Here is an 18,488-nt window from a genome sequence, read left to right on the forward strand (position 1 = left end):
AACCTAAGGTGAAAACAAAAGTCAAATCGGAGAAGAGCTTCACAAATCATAAAGACATAAGCCATTCCAGCACAAAACACAATTTGCATGTAAATTTATGGGTAGGATGAATGGTTTATTAAGAGGTTGAGTAAGAGAATTAATGCTTAGATGCCAGAGTGAACGCAAATTACAATATCACATGATTGTGTGTGCGTGTACATGTCGCATGCATGTGTTCCATTTCAAAGCCACACACAAAGTTATTATCTATTGCATGTCCTTGAGAGAGCAACTTTTATATTTAATCAGATCAAAAAAGCAAAAAAGAATACAGTGGAGATGGTGTGTAGGAAGACTATGGGAGATAAAGGACAGAGAGAGAGAGAGAGGGAGAGTTGGGGGGGGGGGGGGGGGGGGAGTAGAGAAAAAGGTGGAAGATTTCAAGGGAAAGATATGTGGAGTTGGCCCCATCATAATATTCAAGACTCTCACAAAACGAAAATTCGGAATTTTGCTTCAGAGAAGCGAACCTCCACCTAGACCTACCCAGAGGGCAGGCCAAAAAAGAACCAAAACAAAACAAGAGAGGCAAACAAACTCTTACCATCAGACGAAGACAGATGCCCTTCATAACTCATCCACAGCATATGATAGCATATGATATCTTTCAGTTTTCTTACAAAGAAACAGCAAGCAAAATGTGCTTTTCATTTATACTTTACAGCATGTTGCTCACCGTTCAAGGGTCACACATTCCTACCAAGAAGATTCCAGCTTTCAATACTTAGGTGACCTTTAAGGAAGTACCACGAACCATTTCCAAGGGCAGAGAATTACTGTCATGCGATTCCGTATACCTTATACCCAGACTCCAGCTTTTCTACTAGCAAAGTGCAACTTTCATTTGCACTGCTTGACTTTTACCTAAATAGGCCTCCCCTCTTGCACAGACTGTTTAGATGTCTTTCCTACTGGTCAATTATTGTGATGTTCTAGAATTTTTGTTGGACTGATTTTCATTTTATCCACCTAGCATTTTCCCTGGTCAACATTATAACTCCCACTTTTAATAGGTCCTTGTCTTGGGTCCAAAAAGCAAAGCAATGTAAAGCCCCCATGTAACACATTAACAGTGCCTTCCTGAAAACCCCAAATTTTGGCAAGGAAGACCCATTTTAATCGATGATCAGGATTACCTTTTCTAAAACACCAGCTGCACTGCTTCGTACATCGATTGTCACCTGAAAAAATCGCACGGAAACAGTATATAATGATTATTGAAGAATTCTAAAATAAAAAATTCAGTTTGAAAAACGAAAGATACAAGAAATTTTGAAAAAAGAAGAAAAAACCTTGTCTGTATCGATCTGTGCAATAACATCATCAACTTCCACTCGGTCGCCAGGCTCTGCACTCATTCACAAACAGCGATATTGATGACAAAAAGTATACATGTACAAAACAGACTTTCTCAAAGGAGAAAGGACCCAAGCATATTGAAAACTGCACCCATTCTTCACGAATTCTAAGATGAGCTTTCACTAAGTGCTAGCATGTGTGCGCCAGTTGCATGTGCATGTGTACGTCACAGAGAAGATCTTCGAACCTGCATGTGTGACCATATCCGGGTACATACACATGCATGTGCTGCATATGCATTGGGAATCTAGTTCACAGACATGGTGTGTGTGTATGTGTATGTGTGTGTGTGTGTGTGAGCTCTTGGCTGATACATTACCACAATCAGTCGTATCCAACATTCTTACAAAAAGGTGCTTACAGAAACTACGACAACCAAGGACTAATTGTGAAGTTAGTCAACACATCAAGATGAGCTCGGAGAAGAATTAGCATGACCTGAAGAATCAGTGTGGGGTTGACCTAAGGATACCTCCCCAAAACTAGAGTATGCTTGACTAATAAAGAGGTAGGCCACAAGCATAAATATAATATTCAGTGGAAGTATTAATTCAAAGTTGATAGAGTGCGCCCAGCTCATGTGATGCCATGAAAATGTATTCAAGCAAAGCTTGGAAACGATACATGCTATGAAACCGAAGCTATAACTGATGTAGGCAAGTGAGAATAAAAATATATATTATGAAGGTGTGCTTTTTGTAACCAGATTTCAAGAAGAGCTGCTTGAAGGACTGGTGAAAATAGAAAAGCCCTAGCCCAAAAAAAAGGACTCACACACTTTTCAAAAAGGCTGCAATTGCCCCATCACTCACGGATTCACCCATGAAAGGCACTGTAACTTCCGCTTTCTCATCTGCACATCCGCAAAATTTGATGAGCCAACTTGAAATAATTCTGAGAATTTTCAAAATTATGATCCAAGAAGTAAGAAATAATGAAAAGCAAAAGTAAAATCCATATAAATAATCACCTTGACCAGTTGCAAAGAACCTCACAGATATTTGCTGAGCAGGAGTTTGCAACCATTGCACCCAACCTAGGCTTCTGGAATGAAACTCCTTATCAGATAAGTTATAAATGTTCCTCAGGAACCTTATTCAAAAAGCATAACAAAGACAATGCCATGGTAAAGAATACACTAGTCAGTTTACTAGGTCTACTTCTATCCAAGAAAGACATACCGGGTAGAGACATTCTTATATGGGACACCTGCATCAATTGAGGAATGTCAGGCAGCTGCTCATATAATCAACATGAAGATGCCAATTCTGGATATGATGTTTAATGTGTTTACAGCTGAATTCACATACCAAATCTGGTCAATTGATGCAATTGTGTGGCATTGTGCCATTGAGTTACACAAGCAACCTGCTACAATCACAGTAAATCAATCAGCTCTCTCTCTCTCTCTCTCTCTCTCTCTCTCACTCTCAAGCTGATCTTACGCATGAGGGGATTACTAGATGGCCGCCTTGTTATGGGGGAATACACAAAAGATAAAATAAACTATCTGGAGGAGAAGGTAGCACAAGTCGAAGGGGATCCAGACATTATCTAGAATATCCAGCAAAGGAGGAACACATATACAAATTTCTCTCAGTGACGAGGCAGCAAGGATCAATATTCTTTGACAAACACATAAACTGAAGGGCATGAAGATATGGATTTCGGAGGAGCTCACTCTGACTCAACTCCAGCAAAAAGCCACTGAACTTACTAAAGTGAAAGAAGCTAGGAAAGCAGGAAAATGGGCGGTCTACCGTGTAGGACAAGCATTGATTAGAGAAATCAAATTCAAGCCCAAAGCAATGTAATGAAGGTCACAATATGATAGCATAGAAGATAGGTATGTTCTATAATAACTCGCCTCAGAGATGTAGCAGTTTCTTTATGTTTACCTTGTCTCATAGGGTCATGAGGCCTTTTGCAGACATTAATATCTCTTTCTTTCTTTCTAGTACAAGTAGAGTTTACCATGACCGACAGTGACATACCATTATACGGTTTGGGCTTTGCCTAGCTGGAGGCCACCGAGTGGGCACTAGATCCATCTAGACACTAGCAGATAGAGGGGATTATCATGGCCTAGTATGCGTGTATATCCTCATGGTTTGCCAAATTGGGTATTCAGATGGACCGGCTCCCCCCTTTTCAATACAGTTTGGATGCCATGTCCCTCCTAATCTCACGACATGAGATCAACCGTATCAGATCTACTCAAGCTCTGCACGTCATGGCCTTGGGGCGGAGACTAGGGGCTCCCCACCCAGACCCAGTTCTATTGCGATCACTTCTTGAGAGTATCAAAGGATGGACTGATTATCCAATACCTACTTCCCTACTCTAGCTGTATACATCACAAACGGGGCGCGGGGGGGGGGGGGGGCAAGTGTTCCACACCAAGATACAATTCTACCACGACCACTTCTTGAGAGTATCGGAGAATAGAGTGAATGCCCAGATAATAATGCAAAAGACCAAGATCAGACATAGCAAATGTCTTTTGCAAGTCAACATTAAAATCTGCAATTTACTCGGCATGTGTCCTAAAATCAGCAAATCTGTTCCACTCTTGTGGATGTAAAGGGTAGCCTCTGTAGGGTGTTCTGAAAGCCAAGTGTGAGCAAATAAGAGTGTATCCACGAATACCAAGCCCAAGGTGCCTGCTTCAATCCATAGAGGGCTTTCTTTAAGCGGCATACCTTGCTTTCAGAACCTTCAACCTCAAAGCCAAGAGGTTGGGAAACATAGACCTCTTCCTACAAATCCCTGAAACCGGTCTCTAATCACTCAAGGGCAGTGAAACTAAACCTTTAATCACTTCAACACTTATCAACTCACAAAGCATATATCACAACCATTAACCATTGCATGATCACCATTTGGCATTTACCCATTTTGTTCACAAACAAAACCACTGAAAAAGGGATGGAGGCTAGAATGCCCCTGCTCAACAAACATAGACAAGTGCACACGATTGGCCCCAAACACCGTGGCGCCCCTTTCCATATTTTCACAGTGAAATGATTACAAGTTGCATCTGGGAGACCTTCCCTGCAACTGAGCACGCAACCCTAATTCACTGAGCCTTCGCAAGACTTTCAAGCATAGAACACCATCACATAAGTGCACTTAATCCATAGGCTCAATCCAAAGGCATTCTTTTTTCCGAGTGCAATTCCATTGGCTGCCCAGATGCAATCACATTGCACCCCAGCTGCACTCTCTTTGAGTGGTTTCCAGATGGCATTCACAAAGCTTTTCAAAGCTCCAAAATAAAATAAGCATAGAACACCATCACATAAGTGCACTTAACCCATAGGCTCAATCCAAAGGCATTCTTTTTTCCGAGTGCAATTCCATTGGCTGCCCAGATGCAATCACATTGCACCCCAGCTGCACTCTCTTTGAGTGGTTTCCAGATGGCATTCACAAAGCTTTTCAAAGCTCCAAAATAAAATCAGCAAAGTCCCCAAGCAAAGAATGACTCATGTAGCATTGCCTGGGCACCTATGAACCAAGAAAGAGACGGCACACGAGGCCAACCAATAGCTTATGGCAAAAAGAAATTGCAACAGCAAAATCACAACTCACCAAGCCTTGAAAACTTGAACCAAGTCCTCAATCGCCCAAGAGAACATAGTAGCCAATGCCCAATTGCATTCTCAACCAAAGAGGAGAGCAAAGGCATGAAGAAAGAGCATTTACAAGTGCCGACCAGCAAGAATTCCACTGAAAAATGTGAAAAGAAGCACTTCTGTCACGAAGAACTGGGAGTTCTTTGGCTCAAAAGAAGCGTGCTTCAGAGAGGAATGCATTGAGAAGGTTTTGGAGAAGTTTCATCGCCAGAAAGTCTCCAAAACTAAGAAAAACCAATCAACCAGTGCGTGGGACCACTCGAAATTCAACAGAAAGCTGTAGCTTTACAAGAGGAGAGGCCTAGGAGGCTATAGAAGCAAAAAGGTAAAAAAAAAGCCACTTTTGCAAATTCGGCCAGCAAAAGAAGTGCTCAGCTCTGCTCGTTCTGCCAAACGCACGGAGGGAAAAGCATATCACTGCGAAGGGGAGGCAGAGGGGAAGTCGAGGAATCCAAACGGCTGAGGAGTTATGAAGAAAAACGAAATTCAACTGAAGGAGACTGAAAAACCAGTCCAAAATCTCAACAAAGGGAGAAGATGAGAGAGAAAACCATACGTGAAGTTTAGAAGGCCCAGGAAGGTCTAGGAATAACAAAGAAGCAAGTAGAAGGCACTAGAGCCACCTGGAACTCTAGGGGGGTCACTGAAGGTACATGGCCCCCTAGGGGACCCATTAAAAATGCCACGTCGTCATTTTCCAACAACCACTCTTTTAATTCCTTGGAATGCCTTTGGACCTAAGGATTAATTACACTTATGTGCTAGGCACCATGTTGCGTTTAATTACACATTATTAAGCCCACGCTTGGACTTTTAAAACCAAAGTTGTCACAGTCTTGTAGTACATCAAAGTACTTAGAATTTTACGCTTCTGTAACATACCCCTCTCTTGAAACAGCAAACCACAGTTTGCTGCCCTAAAACACAGAAGCGAGCATGAAATATACCATGAAAGAGCATACAAGAAAGCTGCAACTATAGTATACAAAGACTGTGAAAATATGGCTAGGAGAGGCATGCATCCATCCATATACACTGCTCAAAATCTATGTGATCCTCGGCGATCATTAGTCAAGATGCATCAATATCATGAAGTCTCACATGAGAAATATTGTCAGCTCAGTATCTCGGATGAAACATATAGTGTCATCAAGCGATCTCATGAAATCACGGTGAGCCCGTCTATATTGAGGGAGTGGAGGTGCTACCTCCCTCTCGAACACCAGATAATGCTCCAGACGCTCACTCTGCTGAACTACCTGTAGGAGCCCGGAAGCTGCAATATCTCAAGTGAATCTGCCAGTTCACCTTTCTCCATCGATTTCACATGGAGTGATGGATAATTTTGAAATTTTACCAAGTAGCGACGGATAACTTTACCCTTGAGCTTTCTATCTTTGTGTGCCAGAATCTGCTCTGGGACCAGAAGTTCATGTTGTTTTTCCACTTCAGGCTGTATCTCATCAGGTAAATCCTCGGGAACATCTCCATGATATTGCTTTAACAAGCTCACATGAAAGGCATTATGTATCTTCCAATGCGAAGGCAACTTCAACCTCTAAGCTACCTCATTTATCTTTTCAAAAACCTGGAAAGGACCATAGTAACGCATATTCAGCTTTGTGTACAACCTTTCCTTGCCTTTCTTAATTTTCAGCCTTGCCTTCTAAAAATGCAGCAAAACTCAATCACCCTCTATGAATACCAATTCCTTGCAGTGCTTATCTGCTGCTCTTTTCTACTTGTCCTAACTTCTTTGCAAGGCATATTTGATCTTCTTGTAAGCCTCTTCAAGGCTTTCCACAAAACGATCAGCTTCGAAGATTTTCTCTTTTGTATGCAAAATGAGAGAGATCTTCCTGGCACCTTCCACTATTTCAAAAGGTGCTTTACATGTGGATGTGTGCACCGTATTATTGTAACCATATTCCAGCAAAGGCAAATAATGCTCCCATTTGCTTTTGTGGTCTGAGACATAGCATTTAAACATATCCAGGATGGTAGAGTTTTCCTGCTCCAATTGTCCATCACACTGAGGGTGAAAAGATGACGAAAAATTCAGCGTAGTGCCCATATTTTCAAACAGCCCTCTCCAAAAGAGGCTGGTCATCCTCGGATCTCTATCACTGATTATGGATTCAGGCATCCCATGATACTTGAAGACATGTTGCAGAAACAATTTTGCCATTTGATCTGCTGTAAACATATCCAGGATGGTAGAGTTTTCCTGCTCCAATTGTCCATCAGACTGAGGGTGAAAAGATGACGAAAAATTCAGCGTAGTGCCCATATTTTCAAACAGCCCTCTCCAAAAGAGGCTGGTCATCCTCGGATCTCTATCACTAATTATGGATTCACGCATCCCATGATACTTGAAGACATGTTGCAGAAACAATTTTGCCATTTAATCTGCTGTAATTTCTTTCTTACTGGCACAAAGTGGGCTTGAGCATCATTAACATACTGATCTTTCATCACATCTAACACATTGTTGTAAGCAATGCTCACTGCTGAAACACTGGGTTTCTTGGAGACTACTTCAGGCTGTGGTTTCCTGGAAAGTGCATCAACCACGACATTTTTGTTACCCCGCACATGTACAATTTGAAAATGAAACATTGAAAGGAAGTTAGCCCATCTCATGTGCTTTTCAAATAATTTTCTCTGCGTGAGAAAATATCTAAGTGACTGATGATCTGTCTGCACATAAAAATCAGCTCCAAGAAGATAATGTTTCCATGTAGTCAAAGCATGTATCACTGCTAACATTTCCTTCTCGTATGTCTGCAAGTACAATTCAGCATCTTTCAGAACTCTACTCTCATATGCAACCACTCTGCCATCCTGCATCAAAGTGCCTCCTATGCTGTTCCCACATACATCACAAGGTACAGCAAAGGGTTTTGCAAAATCTGGCAAGATAATAACGGGTTCAGAACACAACTTTTGCTTCAGCTCTTCAAAAGCTAGCATTTTCCTTTGGTCCCCACCGAAACGGTACAGCTTTCTTCTCTAAAGCATGCAAGGGAGAAGCAATTTCTGCAAAGGACTTTATAAACCTCCGATAGTATGAGCACAACCCAAGGAAGCTTCTGACTTCATGCAGATTTTTCAGAATTGGCCAACTCCTTATGGCCTCAACTTTTGCAGGATCCATCTTTACTCCATCCTTTGACACTATATGACCGAGAAAATGAATCTCATGCATAAAGAACTCACTTTTCTTGGTGTTTATTAATAGCTTGTGTCTTTTCAACTCTTGAAACACACTAGTGAGGTGTTTCCTGTGCTCCTGCTGAAACCGGCCTCTAATCACTCAAAGGGCAGTGGAACTAAACCTTTAATCACTTCAGCACTTATTTACAACTCACAAAGCATATATCACAACCATTAACCATTGCATGATCACCATTTGGCATTTACCCATTTGTTCACAAACAAAACCACTGAAAAAGGGATGGAGGCTAGAATGCCCCTGCTCAACAGACATAGACAAGTACACCCGATTGGCCCCAAACACCGTGGCACCCCTTTCGGTATTTCTTTATGTTTCACAGTGAAATGATTACAAGTTGCATCTGGGAGACCTTCCCTGCAACTAAGCACGCAGCCCCAATTCACTAAGCCTTCGCAAGGCTTTCAAGCATATAACACCATCACATAAGTGCACTTAACCCGTAGGCTCAACCCAAAGGCATTCTCTTTTCCGAGTGCAATTCCATTGGCTGTCCAGATGCATTCACACTGCACCCCAACTGCACTCTCTTTGAGTGGTTTCCAGATGGCATTCACAAAGCTTTTCAAAGCTCCAAAATAAAATCAGCAAAGTACCCAACCAAGGAATGACTCATGTAGCACTGCCTGGGCACCAGTGAGCCAAGAAAGAGGCGGCACACGAGGCCAACCAATAGCTTATGGCAAAAAGAAATTGCAGTAGCAAAATCACAACTCACCAAGCCCTGAAAACTTGAACCAAGTCCTCAATCGCCAAGAGGACATAGTAGCCAATGCCCAATTGCATTCTCAGCCAAAGAGGAGTGCAAAGGCATGAAGAAAGAGCATTTACAAGAGCCGACCAGCAAGAATTCCACTGAAAAATGCGAAAAGAAGCACTTCTGTCGCGAAGAAGTGGGAGTTCTTGGGCTCAAAAGAAGCGTGCTTCAGAAAGGAATGCATTAAGAAGGTTTTGGAGAAGTTTCATCGCCGGAAAGTCCTCCAAAACTGAGAAAAACCAGTCAACCAGCGCGTCGGACCACTCGAAATTCAACATAAAGCTGTAGCTTTGCAAGAGGAGAGGCCCAGGAGGCGGTAGAAGAAAAAAAGGTCCAGAAAAAGCCACTTTTGCAAATTCGACCGGCAAAAGAAGTGCTCAGCTCTGCCCGTTCTACCAAACGCACGGAGGGAAAAGCATATCACTACGAAGGGGAGGCAGAGGGGAAGCCATCGGGCCAAACGGAAGTCGAGGAATCCAAACGGGTGAGGAGTTATGAAGAAAAACGGAATTCAGCTGAAGGAGGTTGAAAAACCAGTCCAAAATCTCAACAAAGGGAGAAGACGAGAGAGAAAACCACACATGTGAAGTTTAGAAGGCCCAGGAAGGTCCAGGAATGGCAAAGGAGCATGTAGAAGGCACTAGAGCCACCTGGAACTCTAGGGGGGCCACTGAAGGTACATGGCCCTCTAGGGGGCCCATTAAAAATGCCACATCATCATTTCCCAACAACCACTCTTTTAATTCCTTGGAATGCCTTTGGGCCTAGGGATTAATTACGCTTATGTGCTAGGCACCATGCCGCGTTTAATTACACATTATTAAGCCCACCCTTGGACTTTTAAAACCAAAGTTGTCACGGTCTTGTAGTACATTAAAGTACTTAGAATTTCACGCCCCCGTGACACCTGCTCATTTTTAGAGAACACAATGATGTCATCGAAGAAAGTGCTCACAAACTTTCTATGTGCTCTAAAAATTCTGTCCATCATTCTATTGAAAGTAGCAGGTGCATTAGTCAAACCAAAAGGCATCACAAGGAACTCATATAAGCCAAATGAAGTGCGGAAGGCAATCTTGTAGACATCTTCAGGCCATATCCGTATCTGATGGTATCCACTTTTAAGGTCAATACGATTGAACATTGAGGAACCTTCCAACCGATCCAATATATCATCAATGCGTGGAATTGGAGAACGGTCCTTATAATCAATACACATTCTCCAACTGCCATCCTTCTTTTACACAAGCAACATAAGGGAGCAGTAAGGAGAATTACTTGGCTGTATTAATCACTTTTCCAAGAGTTCCTTCACTTGTGACATTATCTCTTCTTGTTGTGCCTTACTGACACGATAGGGAGGTATATTAGGCAGTGAGCTTCCTGGAATTATATCAATTTGATGATCGTCGGGCCTCTTGGGAGGTAATTCTTGAGGAAGTGCATCTGAGAAACAATCCTGAAAATCTGAAATAAAAGTAGCCCTTTCTCTATCTAAAGCAGAAAGAGTAGAGCCTTCCTGAACTGGTTGGCTGTCCTCTCTGACAAAAATCAACTACACTGAAATATGACGCTTTATTACATTGAAAATGCAAGAAGCTGAAACTACAAGGATAGACTCCCCTTTCAACTTTACATCAAGTACATGATTTTTGCCTCTATGAGTTAAAGAAATCTTCTTGTTTCTCATCTGCACATCAGCCCCCATTCTGTACGTCCAAGGCATCCCAAGCAAAGCATCACACTCTGGCAAAGGCATAATGTAGAAGTCCTCTGCATCCTGATATCCCTAGATATGCATCCTCAACTTGCCAATGATAGGAGTGACAGGTGTGTTGAGTTCAAGGTTGACCATATCACACATGCCGGATGGCCCCGTTTCCTCAGGCTTGATGCCAAGCCTTCCTGCCATATCAGGAGTTATGAAATTCGCCTTTGCCCCAAAATCAAAGAAAAACAAACAATTTTGATTTCTGATTTTTCCCCATGCTTTGCACATCTCAGTGTTTTTCGTTCCTCTTCATCATATGCATGTAGCAAACTCCCAATCACATCTCGAAGAAGTCTTGCTAGGCCTTTTGCCCTTCCGATCAGCCTGTTTATCATCATTCTTATCATCATCTAACCTGTCTCTTTTCTTGTATGGGCAATCATAAGAGCAGTGTCCCTCTCCTTTGCATATAAAACATTTGTTTTGCTCCATGAGTGACTTTCTCTCTTCATCAGATAACTTGTTACGCGGATGTTTATTAGGCTGTCCACGCCTTTGACCAGCTTTGAATTGGGCTTTTCCTCCCTTTTGAAACGGTCATTTGCCATAATTTTTATTTTCAGATTTGATGTCCCTCTTATCTTGGTGTTTGGCAGCCCGTTTGCTCTCTTCTTTCTTGCTGTCCATAAAGCCCAAATTCTTCTCTTGCATCCATGCATATGCTGTCCTTGCATTCTCAATTAATTGAGTCATAGAACCCACCTTGGTTTTGATGCAATAATCACGTAGCTCACTAGGAAATCCACAACAATACCTCTCTATTTGCTCTTTTAAAGAAACATGCCTGTAAGAGCTCAATGGCAACAAAACATCCCAAAACCTCTGGGTGTAATCATCAAGATTCTTGCAAAGTTTGTATGACAAGTCATGCCAGTGTGAAAGTACTTTAACTTCAAAAAAGTGGCAACCTTCCTCATCTTGGATGCTTCTGTAAACAAACCCCCAAACTGTTGAAGGAATGTGAGGGCTTTGTACCTGTGCTATACTCCATTATATGTCTCAAACTTGACATAAGAACCACCATCCTTAAATTCTTTGTATACATTTGATGTTGGCTGTCCCAAAGATGGCTGTATTTTTGCAGCATTCCCTTCACTAGGGAGAGCCATGCTTGGCTGAACATTAGGCATGGGAGCATGTGCTGTGGCTTGCATGCCTGGCTGCATTCCCACATTGTCATACATGGCTTGCTTTCTATGCCCAATTGGCGGTGAAATCAACATAGCATCAAAGATAGTATCTGTACCAAAATATTCAGGTTGCTGCCTCAAATATGGCTGAGATGCCTGAGCCACATTTATGGACTGCACATTATTATTTTGAGGAGTAGAAGTACCCAAACCAAGGCCTTGTGCTGGCTGCTCATAAGTAGTGATCCTGGAGGTAGGGGCAAAAGTCTCCTTAAAGTCAATGCCCTACTGCTAAGCATAGCCCTTGGCAACAAGACGGGCTTTGTAACGGTCTACTGAACCATCAACTTTTCGTTTAATCTTATAAACCCACTTAGTTTCAATGGCATTCTTGCCAGGAGGCAAGTCACATAACTCCCAAGTGTTATTCTGATAGATTGAATTCATTCATCTTGCATAGCCTTCAACCAACAATCATTCTAGAAGGCATCCTTAAGACATAAGGGCTCTTCATTGCATGCTATAGCAACCAATGCGCAAGCAACCAAATTAGCATGCTCTTTCCGGACAGCTGCTCTAGTACGGGCTGGCAGAGGAGTATCTTGTTTGCTGTCTTTAAATGTGTCAAGGAGCCAACGGGGGACCTTCCTAGGCTCCTGGATTTCAGCTCTTTCCTGGTCAAGAGCCCTGTGCATAATGTCTTGATCAAGCTGAGGCATATCAGGCTGTAAATGAGGCTGAATATCATGATGCACATATGGCTGCAAATGACCAACAGATGGAGAAGGATCAACCTCAGATGTGACATTATCCTGTTCGCTGTCTTTAAATGTGTCGAGGAGCCAACGGGGGACCTTCCTGGGCTCCTGGATTTCAGCTCTTTCTTGGTCAAGAGCCCTGTGCATAATGTCTTGATTAAGCTGAGGTATATCAGGCTGTAAATGAGGCTGAATATCATGATGCACATATTGCTGCAAATGACCAACAGATGGAGAAGGATCAACCTCACATGTGACATCATCATGAGAATCTGATGGAAACAAAGGCATCAAGTTGTCGAAGAGATTTAGGGCATCAACAACAGGCTGTTTTTGACAGTCCAGCAAAGGCATAGTGGAGGATTCATCAAATACAACATCCCTACTCACAAAACACTTGCCCATACGGGGCTGATAGAGCTTATAGCCCTTGCTCTCTGAGATATACCCAATAAAAATGCATTTGACAGCTTTATCATCAAACTTGGTGAGTGTCTGAGAAGGCACATGTAAATGAGGCTGAATATCATGATGCACATATGGCTGCAAATGACCAATAGATGGAGAAGGATCAACCTCAGATGTGACATCATCATGAGCATCTGATGGAAACAAAGGCATCAAGCTGTCGAAGAGATCTGGGGCATCAACAACAGGCTGTTTTTGATAGTCCAACAAAGGCATAGTGGAGGATTCATCAAATACAACATCCGTACTCACAAAACACTTGCCCATACGTGGCTGGTAGAGCTTATAGCCCTTGCTCTCTGAGATAAAAATGCATTTGACAGCTTTATCATCAAACTTGGTGAGTGTCTGAGAAGGCACATGGGCATATGCTAAGCATCCAAAAGTCCTCATGTGAAAAATCCTAGGCTTATGACATGTTCAAGCCTCACAAGGTGTGATGGTCTACAATGCCTTTGTAGGACATATGTTCAAAATGTAATTAGCACACATAACGGCATCCAACCACAACTTGTTAGGCAAGTGCTTGCCTTTTAATATACACCTAGCCATCTCCATCACTGATCTATTCTTACGCTCAACCATGGGATTCTGTTGCGGTGCACTGATGATGAATATCACGTAAGGCCAAAAAAACAACAAACTCCTTTGACATATATTCACCCCCCCTATCTGTATTAAGGTGAGCAATGTGCAGCCCACTCTCATTCTCAGCCAAGGCATGTAGAAACTTCAGATTTGGATTTCAATGCAAAAATCCAAGTATGCCTGGTGAAGTCATAAATGAATGTAACAAAATAATAAAATCCCCCAAGAGCTGCAACCAGCATGGATCCATGAACATCACTATCAACCAAATAAAGCAAAGCTTGCGTGAGGCACCAACTCTCCCATCCTTGGGAAATGCAAAAGGGTGCATCTTACCAAGCAAGCAAGGTTCACAAACATGCTTTGAAGACATGCATTTTGGAAAGATCAACAACCATACCATCGTTATATAACTTCACCAAAGCCCCAAAGTTGAGGTGTCCAAAACTCTCATGCCACAAATGGATATCTGCCATGGTAGAGGAATCAACAGCAAAGGCATATGCATCTGCAAGTCCAACATCATCCAAGCTTGTCATAGGCATCAAGTCTATACAGTCCTCTAGTCAACGTCCCAGTAAATATATACCTAGATGAATCCAGGAACATTCCCAAACTCATCCTCTAAAAACACAATATAGTGCAGTTTCAATCTCATGATAGTCACTCACAACGTTGAAAACCATAAACTCCATCATGCATAGCAGGGACTAGCTACTATGACATCCCCACTGACGTCATCAACACCCAACAATGGGTGTAGACCATAGTATAAAAATATGCTCTCACACATACAAATCCACACACCCACACATACTTGAGCATCCATTTATACAAAGTCTTCGTACTAAGTTTCTATCGGCACTCCAGAGGTGAAGGGCAGACTCAGCGATGACGAAGGCTAGCACTAAAGGAAACGGCTAATCAAAAGGTAGTTCAAAATCTCTTCATTCAAGCTACAACTGCTTGTGAAGTCTAAACGTTTTCATTTTAGTCTCTCCCCAACAAGCATCTAAATCTAAATCTAGCTGATAGGGCAACGCACCATTTAAGATAGAAAGAATTATCACAAAACTAGCAAGCCGCAACTTGGACGAAAACTTCACAAGGTGAAATTTGCATGTCCGCTAATACGGCAAAAGCATATACCTAGATGAAGAACATTCCCAAACTCATCCTCTAAAAACACAACATAGTGCAATTTCAATCGCATGATAGTCACTCACAAGGTTGAAAACCATAAACTCCATCATGCATAGCTGGGACTAGCTACTATGACATCCCCATTGACGTCATCAGTGCCCAACAGTGGATGTAGACCATAGTATAAAAATATGCTCTCACACATACAAATCCACACAGCCACACATACTTGAGCATCCATTTATACAAAGTCTTCGTACTGAGTTTCTGTCTGCACTCCAGAGGTGAAGGGCAGACTCACTAAAGGAGAAGGCTAATCAAAAGGTAGTCCAAAATCTCTTCATTCAAGCTACAACTGCTTGTGAAGTCTAGACGTTTTCATTTTAGTCTCTCCCCAACAAGCATCTAAATCTAAATCTAGCTGATAGGGCAACGCATGTGTAAAGACCATAGTAAAGACCATAGTAAAGGCATGTGTAGCATCATACACTGCACACCGAACACCATCAAAAAGACCCTGATAGCATGGCTGAAATAGAGATGAGGTTCTTGCGAATGCCTAGAACATAAAGCACATTGTCTAGAGTGACAAGACCACCAAAAACAGAAGTAAGAGCAACTTGCCCAATGCCTTTCACTGTATATGATGCATTATTGGCACATGTGACACTCTCCCCCTTAGATGTATGCTCAAGTGAGCTGAATAACTTCCTGCAGGAAGTAATGTGCTTGCTAGCACCACTATCAAAGAACCATGCAGCAGATACATCCGAAACTGTCATGTAGGCATCATGAACATCATGAAGATCACGATTATACTGACATGTAACCAAGAAGCCCAATGCTAGTCTTGTGCAAAATTAGCTGACTCATGTCGATCTTCTGGAGTAAGAGAGCCAAAAACTGCAAGACCAGACTCTTTATTCTTCTTTTCAGAGGCAATTCTCTTCCTGCATTTAGAGATATCATGCCTAGGTTTCCAGCAATAGTTGCATCTCTTCTTCTTCTTGTTATCCCCCGAAGAAGAGGAACAGGTGAATGAGGGGGGCGGGGTTACCAGCTGAAACCTTGCCTTTGCCTTTGTTTTTATGCTAGGCAACAAAGGCTTGATCACTAGCCTTAGAAGCATTGCGATTTGCACGGCTTTGTTCCTCCCGAAGTAGAAGAGCAACCAGCTGGTCAAAGGAATAATGGTTTAGATAGCACTACTATACGGTAATTACTATGTGCTTTATTTCCATTTCATAGTCCCTTGACATCGTCCAATACTCTACCATTCTATTTCCATTTTAGCTAGGTCAATGTTTGTCTCCTCATCTTCCTCTTGATGAGAATACTCACCTTGTTGAACATCATTCCCAATGAGAGTAAGGATCAAATGCATCGAAAGATTGAAATACAACAATTGAAGCAAACTCTAACCATGTATTAGACTGTTTTGATATAACATTCTATTAGAGTTTGGAGCCACTATTGTCGAGAATTACATGCAATATGATCACACAAAATAACCTTTGAACTCTAAGCACCACCCCATGAGGATGTAGTGAGCTAGAAAACCCAACACCCCCCGTAAAACACAGAACCTGAAAGAGCTAAGCACACTCATCTAGAGCATCTAAAATGTGATCAACTCAACAACAGAATCCGATCACCTGGAACAATCACCACAACAGATGATTCTAAAACATGACTATGATCTCAAAAAGCCCAATCTTCATCAAATCTTTCAAGATTGTCAGAGTGTCTCATCCTGACCCCAAACAATGTTTCTAGAGTCTTCCAATTCTCTGCTGCGGTCTTTGAAATGTCTAAATGATGAAAGTACTCTGCTCCTAAAGCACAACCGATCACTCCAAGATCTCTCTCATTTTTTTGTTCCCAGGCAGGAATCTTATCTGCTTCAGCTCTCCTACTTTTAGGCTTCTTTTCAGTGCCTAACACTACACCCCACAAATTCTTGTGCATGAGTCAGGTAGGCCTTTCCAAAATGCCAAGAAAACAAAAGAAAGGACTGTTTTGCTGGAAATGAAGGAAGCCTTGCAGTAGGTGCTTACCGAATGATGTAGACCCAAAAATGCAGCAAGGAAAAGGCTCCAAATGTGAGCACAGGTGGTCAGCCTTGTAGGAGAGGTAAAAGGTACAGCAAATGGCAATGAAAAATGCCAAGTAAGGGCTGGAAATGAGAGTTACAGCAAGAGATAGTGCTCCCACAAGAAGGAGAACACCTCGAAATGAGAGAAAGGCGATCCACTGGAGGGGAACTCGCAGCCCAAGGCAAGGGTAAGCCAAATGAGGAGAAAAGGGCTCAAGGAGAAGCCTCCGGATCACTTCAACAAGCTCCCAACCCTAATTCTTGTGGTTGTAGGCACTTAGAAATGCAGCAGCAGGCCCCAAAGCTGAAAATCGGCTGACGTAGAGCTTGAGGACGCAGACACGCTTCACAAGTCAGCTCCAAAATTCACACTTGTGTAAAATCGGCTGCTGCAGGCCTGAAAACAGCTCCGAATTCACCCCAAACAGCATGCACCATACAGCTGTCCGTACAGCTGTACAGCTCACAAGTGTGGAAAAGACAGAAATAAATGCGCCATACAGAGATGTAGCAGGCTGGAGAAGGTCGAAAATGCTGAGGAATCGCCCAAAAACAGCAGCAAATGCTCTAAAACACAATCTTCCCGCGATGGCAATGCTTGGAGAAGCCTCGGATGTGCACACATGTGGAAATGCCTAGGAAAATGAGCCGACCAGCAAAGGAATAGGCTGCCAAACAGGCTCCCAATGGCTCCAACATGACTCCGGGTGACTCCGGGTGGCTGGAAATGGCTAGAGGGTGGAACCCTGACCTGCTCTGATACCACTGTAGGCTAGGGCAAGCAATGGAAGCTCAAAAAATGGAGGTCAGAAGGCAAAAAACGAGCCTCTGTAATGAAATTGCTGCTACAATGAATGAAGGCTCAAGAGAGAGCCAATATGACAAAACCCTAGGGCTAAGTGCCCTAAGTGTCCTAACTATCCTAAGTGGTACATGTACTAATTGTACCAACAAACCTAACTGATTGTAACTAGGCCTACAAGGAATGAGTGGCACCTATGGATAGCCCATAGAATGGCCTACACGAGGGAGCTATACCCTATGGGTCTTCTAAAGGCCCCCCACTACTGTGGACAACCCACACGTACCAGGGTGGCATTGTTTTACTGTTGTTCTAGCCGAGATCTACTTGCTGACAATGTGGCAGATGGCCACTAGCTGAGGAATGCAAATGACACTGATAGAAAAAGGCTGGAGGTGAAGGGGGGCTAATGTGTCTCCGTAGCTCGACAACAAGTATGGCCCTGAGCTATATCCTCATAATTAGCCCTTTATGTTTCCCCTAATGCTATCCTACTAGCTTAGCATAACTTTTGTCTCCATGACATGGTCTGGCAATGGGTGGCCCATAGACTCACCCAACAAACACTTTGGCAGCTATCTGGGTGGAGGATTCTTGCAAGACATGTGAGCAATCAAGGCTTCTTGCACCTTGCAGTCAATCCTATAGCAAGGGCATGAGAGTTATTGTAATACATTTGAGCATTCAACGCTTGTCTATCGG

General features: G+C 42.7%; 1 protein-coding gene across 1 annotated transcript in view; it reads right to left on the reverse strand.

Moving 5' to 3' along the window:
• The window catches only part of LOC147896400 (dihydrolipoyllysine-residue succinyltransferase component of 2-oxoglutarate dehydrogenase complex 2, mitochondrial-like), a 48,527-nt gene that overhangs the window by 21,958 nt on the left and 8,081 nt on the right, over nucleotides 1–18,488 (reverse strand). Inside the window, exons 6-11 of the mRNA XM_087382443.1 lie at nucleotides 2,712–2,769; nucleotides 2,583–2,610; nucleotides 2,372–2,445; nucleotides 2,180–2,254; nucleotides 1,335–1,390; nucleotides 1,179–1,223 (exon numbers count right to left, since the gene is read on the reverse strand). Of these exons, the coding sequence (XP_087238569.1) occupies nucleotides 1,179–1,223; nucleotides 1,335–1,390; nucleotides 2,180–2,254; nucleotides 2,372–2,445; nucleotides 2,583–2,610; nucleotides 2,712–2,769 (336 nt within the window). The remainder of the gene's footprint in view (nucleotides 1–1,178; nucleotides 1,224–1,334; nucleotides 1,391–2,179; nucleotides 2,255–2,371; nucleotides 2,446–2,582; nucleotides 2,611–2,711; nucleotides 2,770–18,488) is intronic.

The sequence above is a fragment of the Dipteris shenzhenensis genome, chromosome 12 (assembly GCF_047967505.1).
Source record: "Dipteris shenzhenensis isolate YYH24624 ecotype China chromosome 12, Dip_SZ_1.0, whole genome shotgun sequence".
In the NCBI taxonomy this organism is placed as follows: Eukaryota; Viridiplantae; Streptophyta; class Polypodiopsida; order Gleicheniales; family Dipteridaceae; genus Dipteris; species Dipteris shenzhenensis.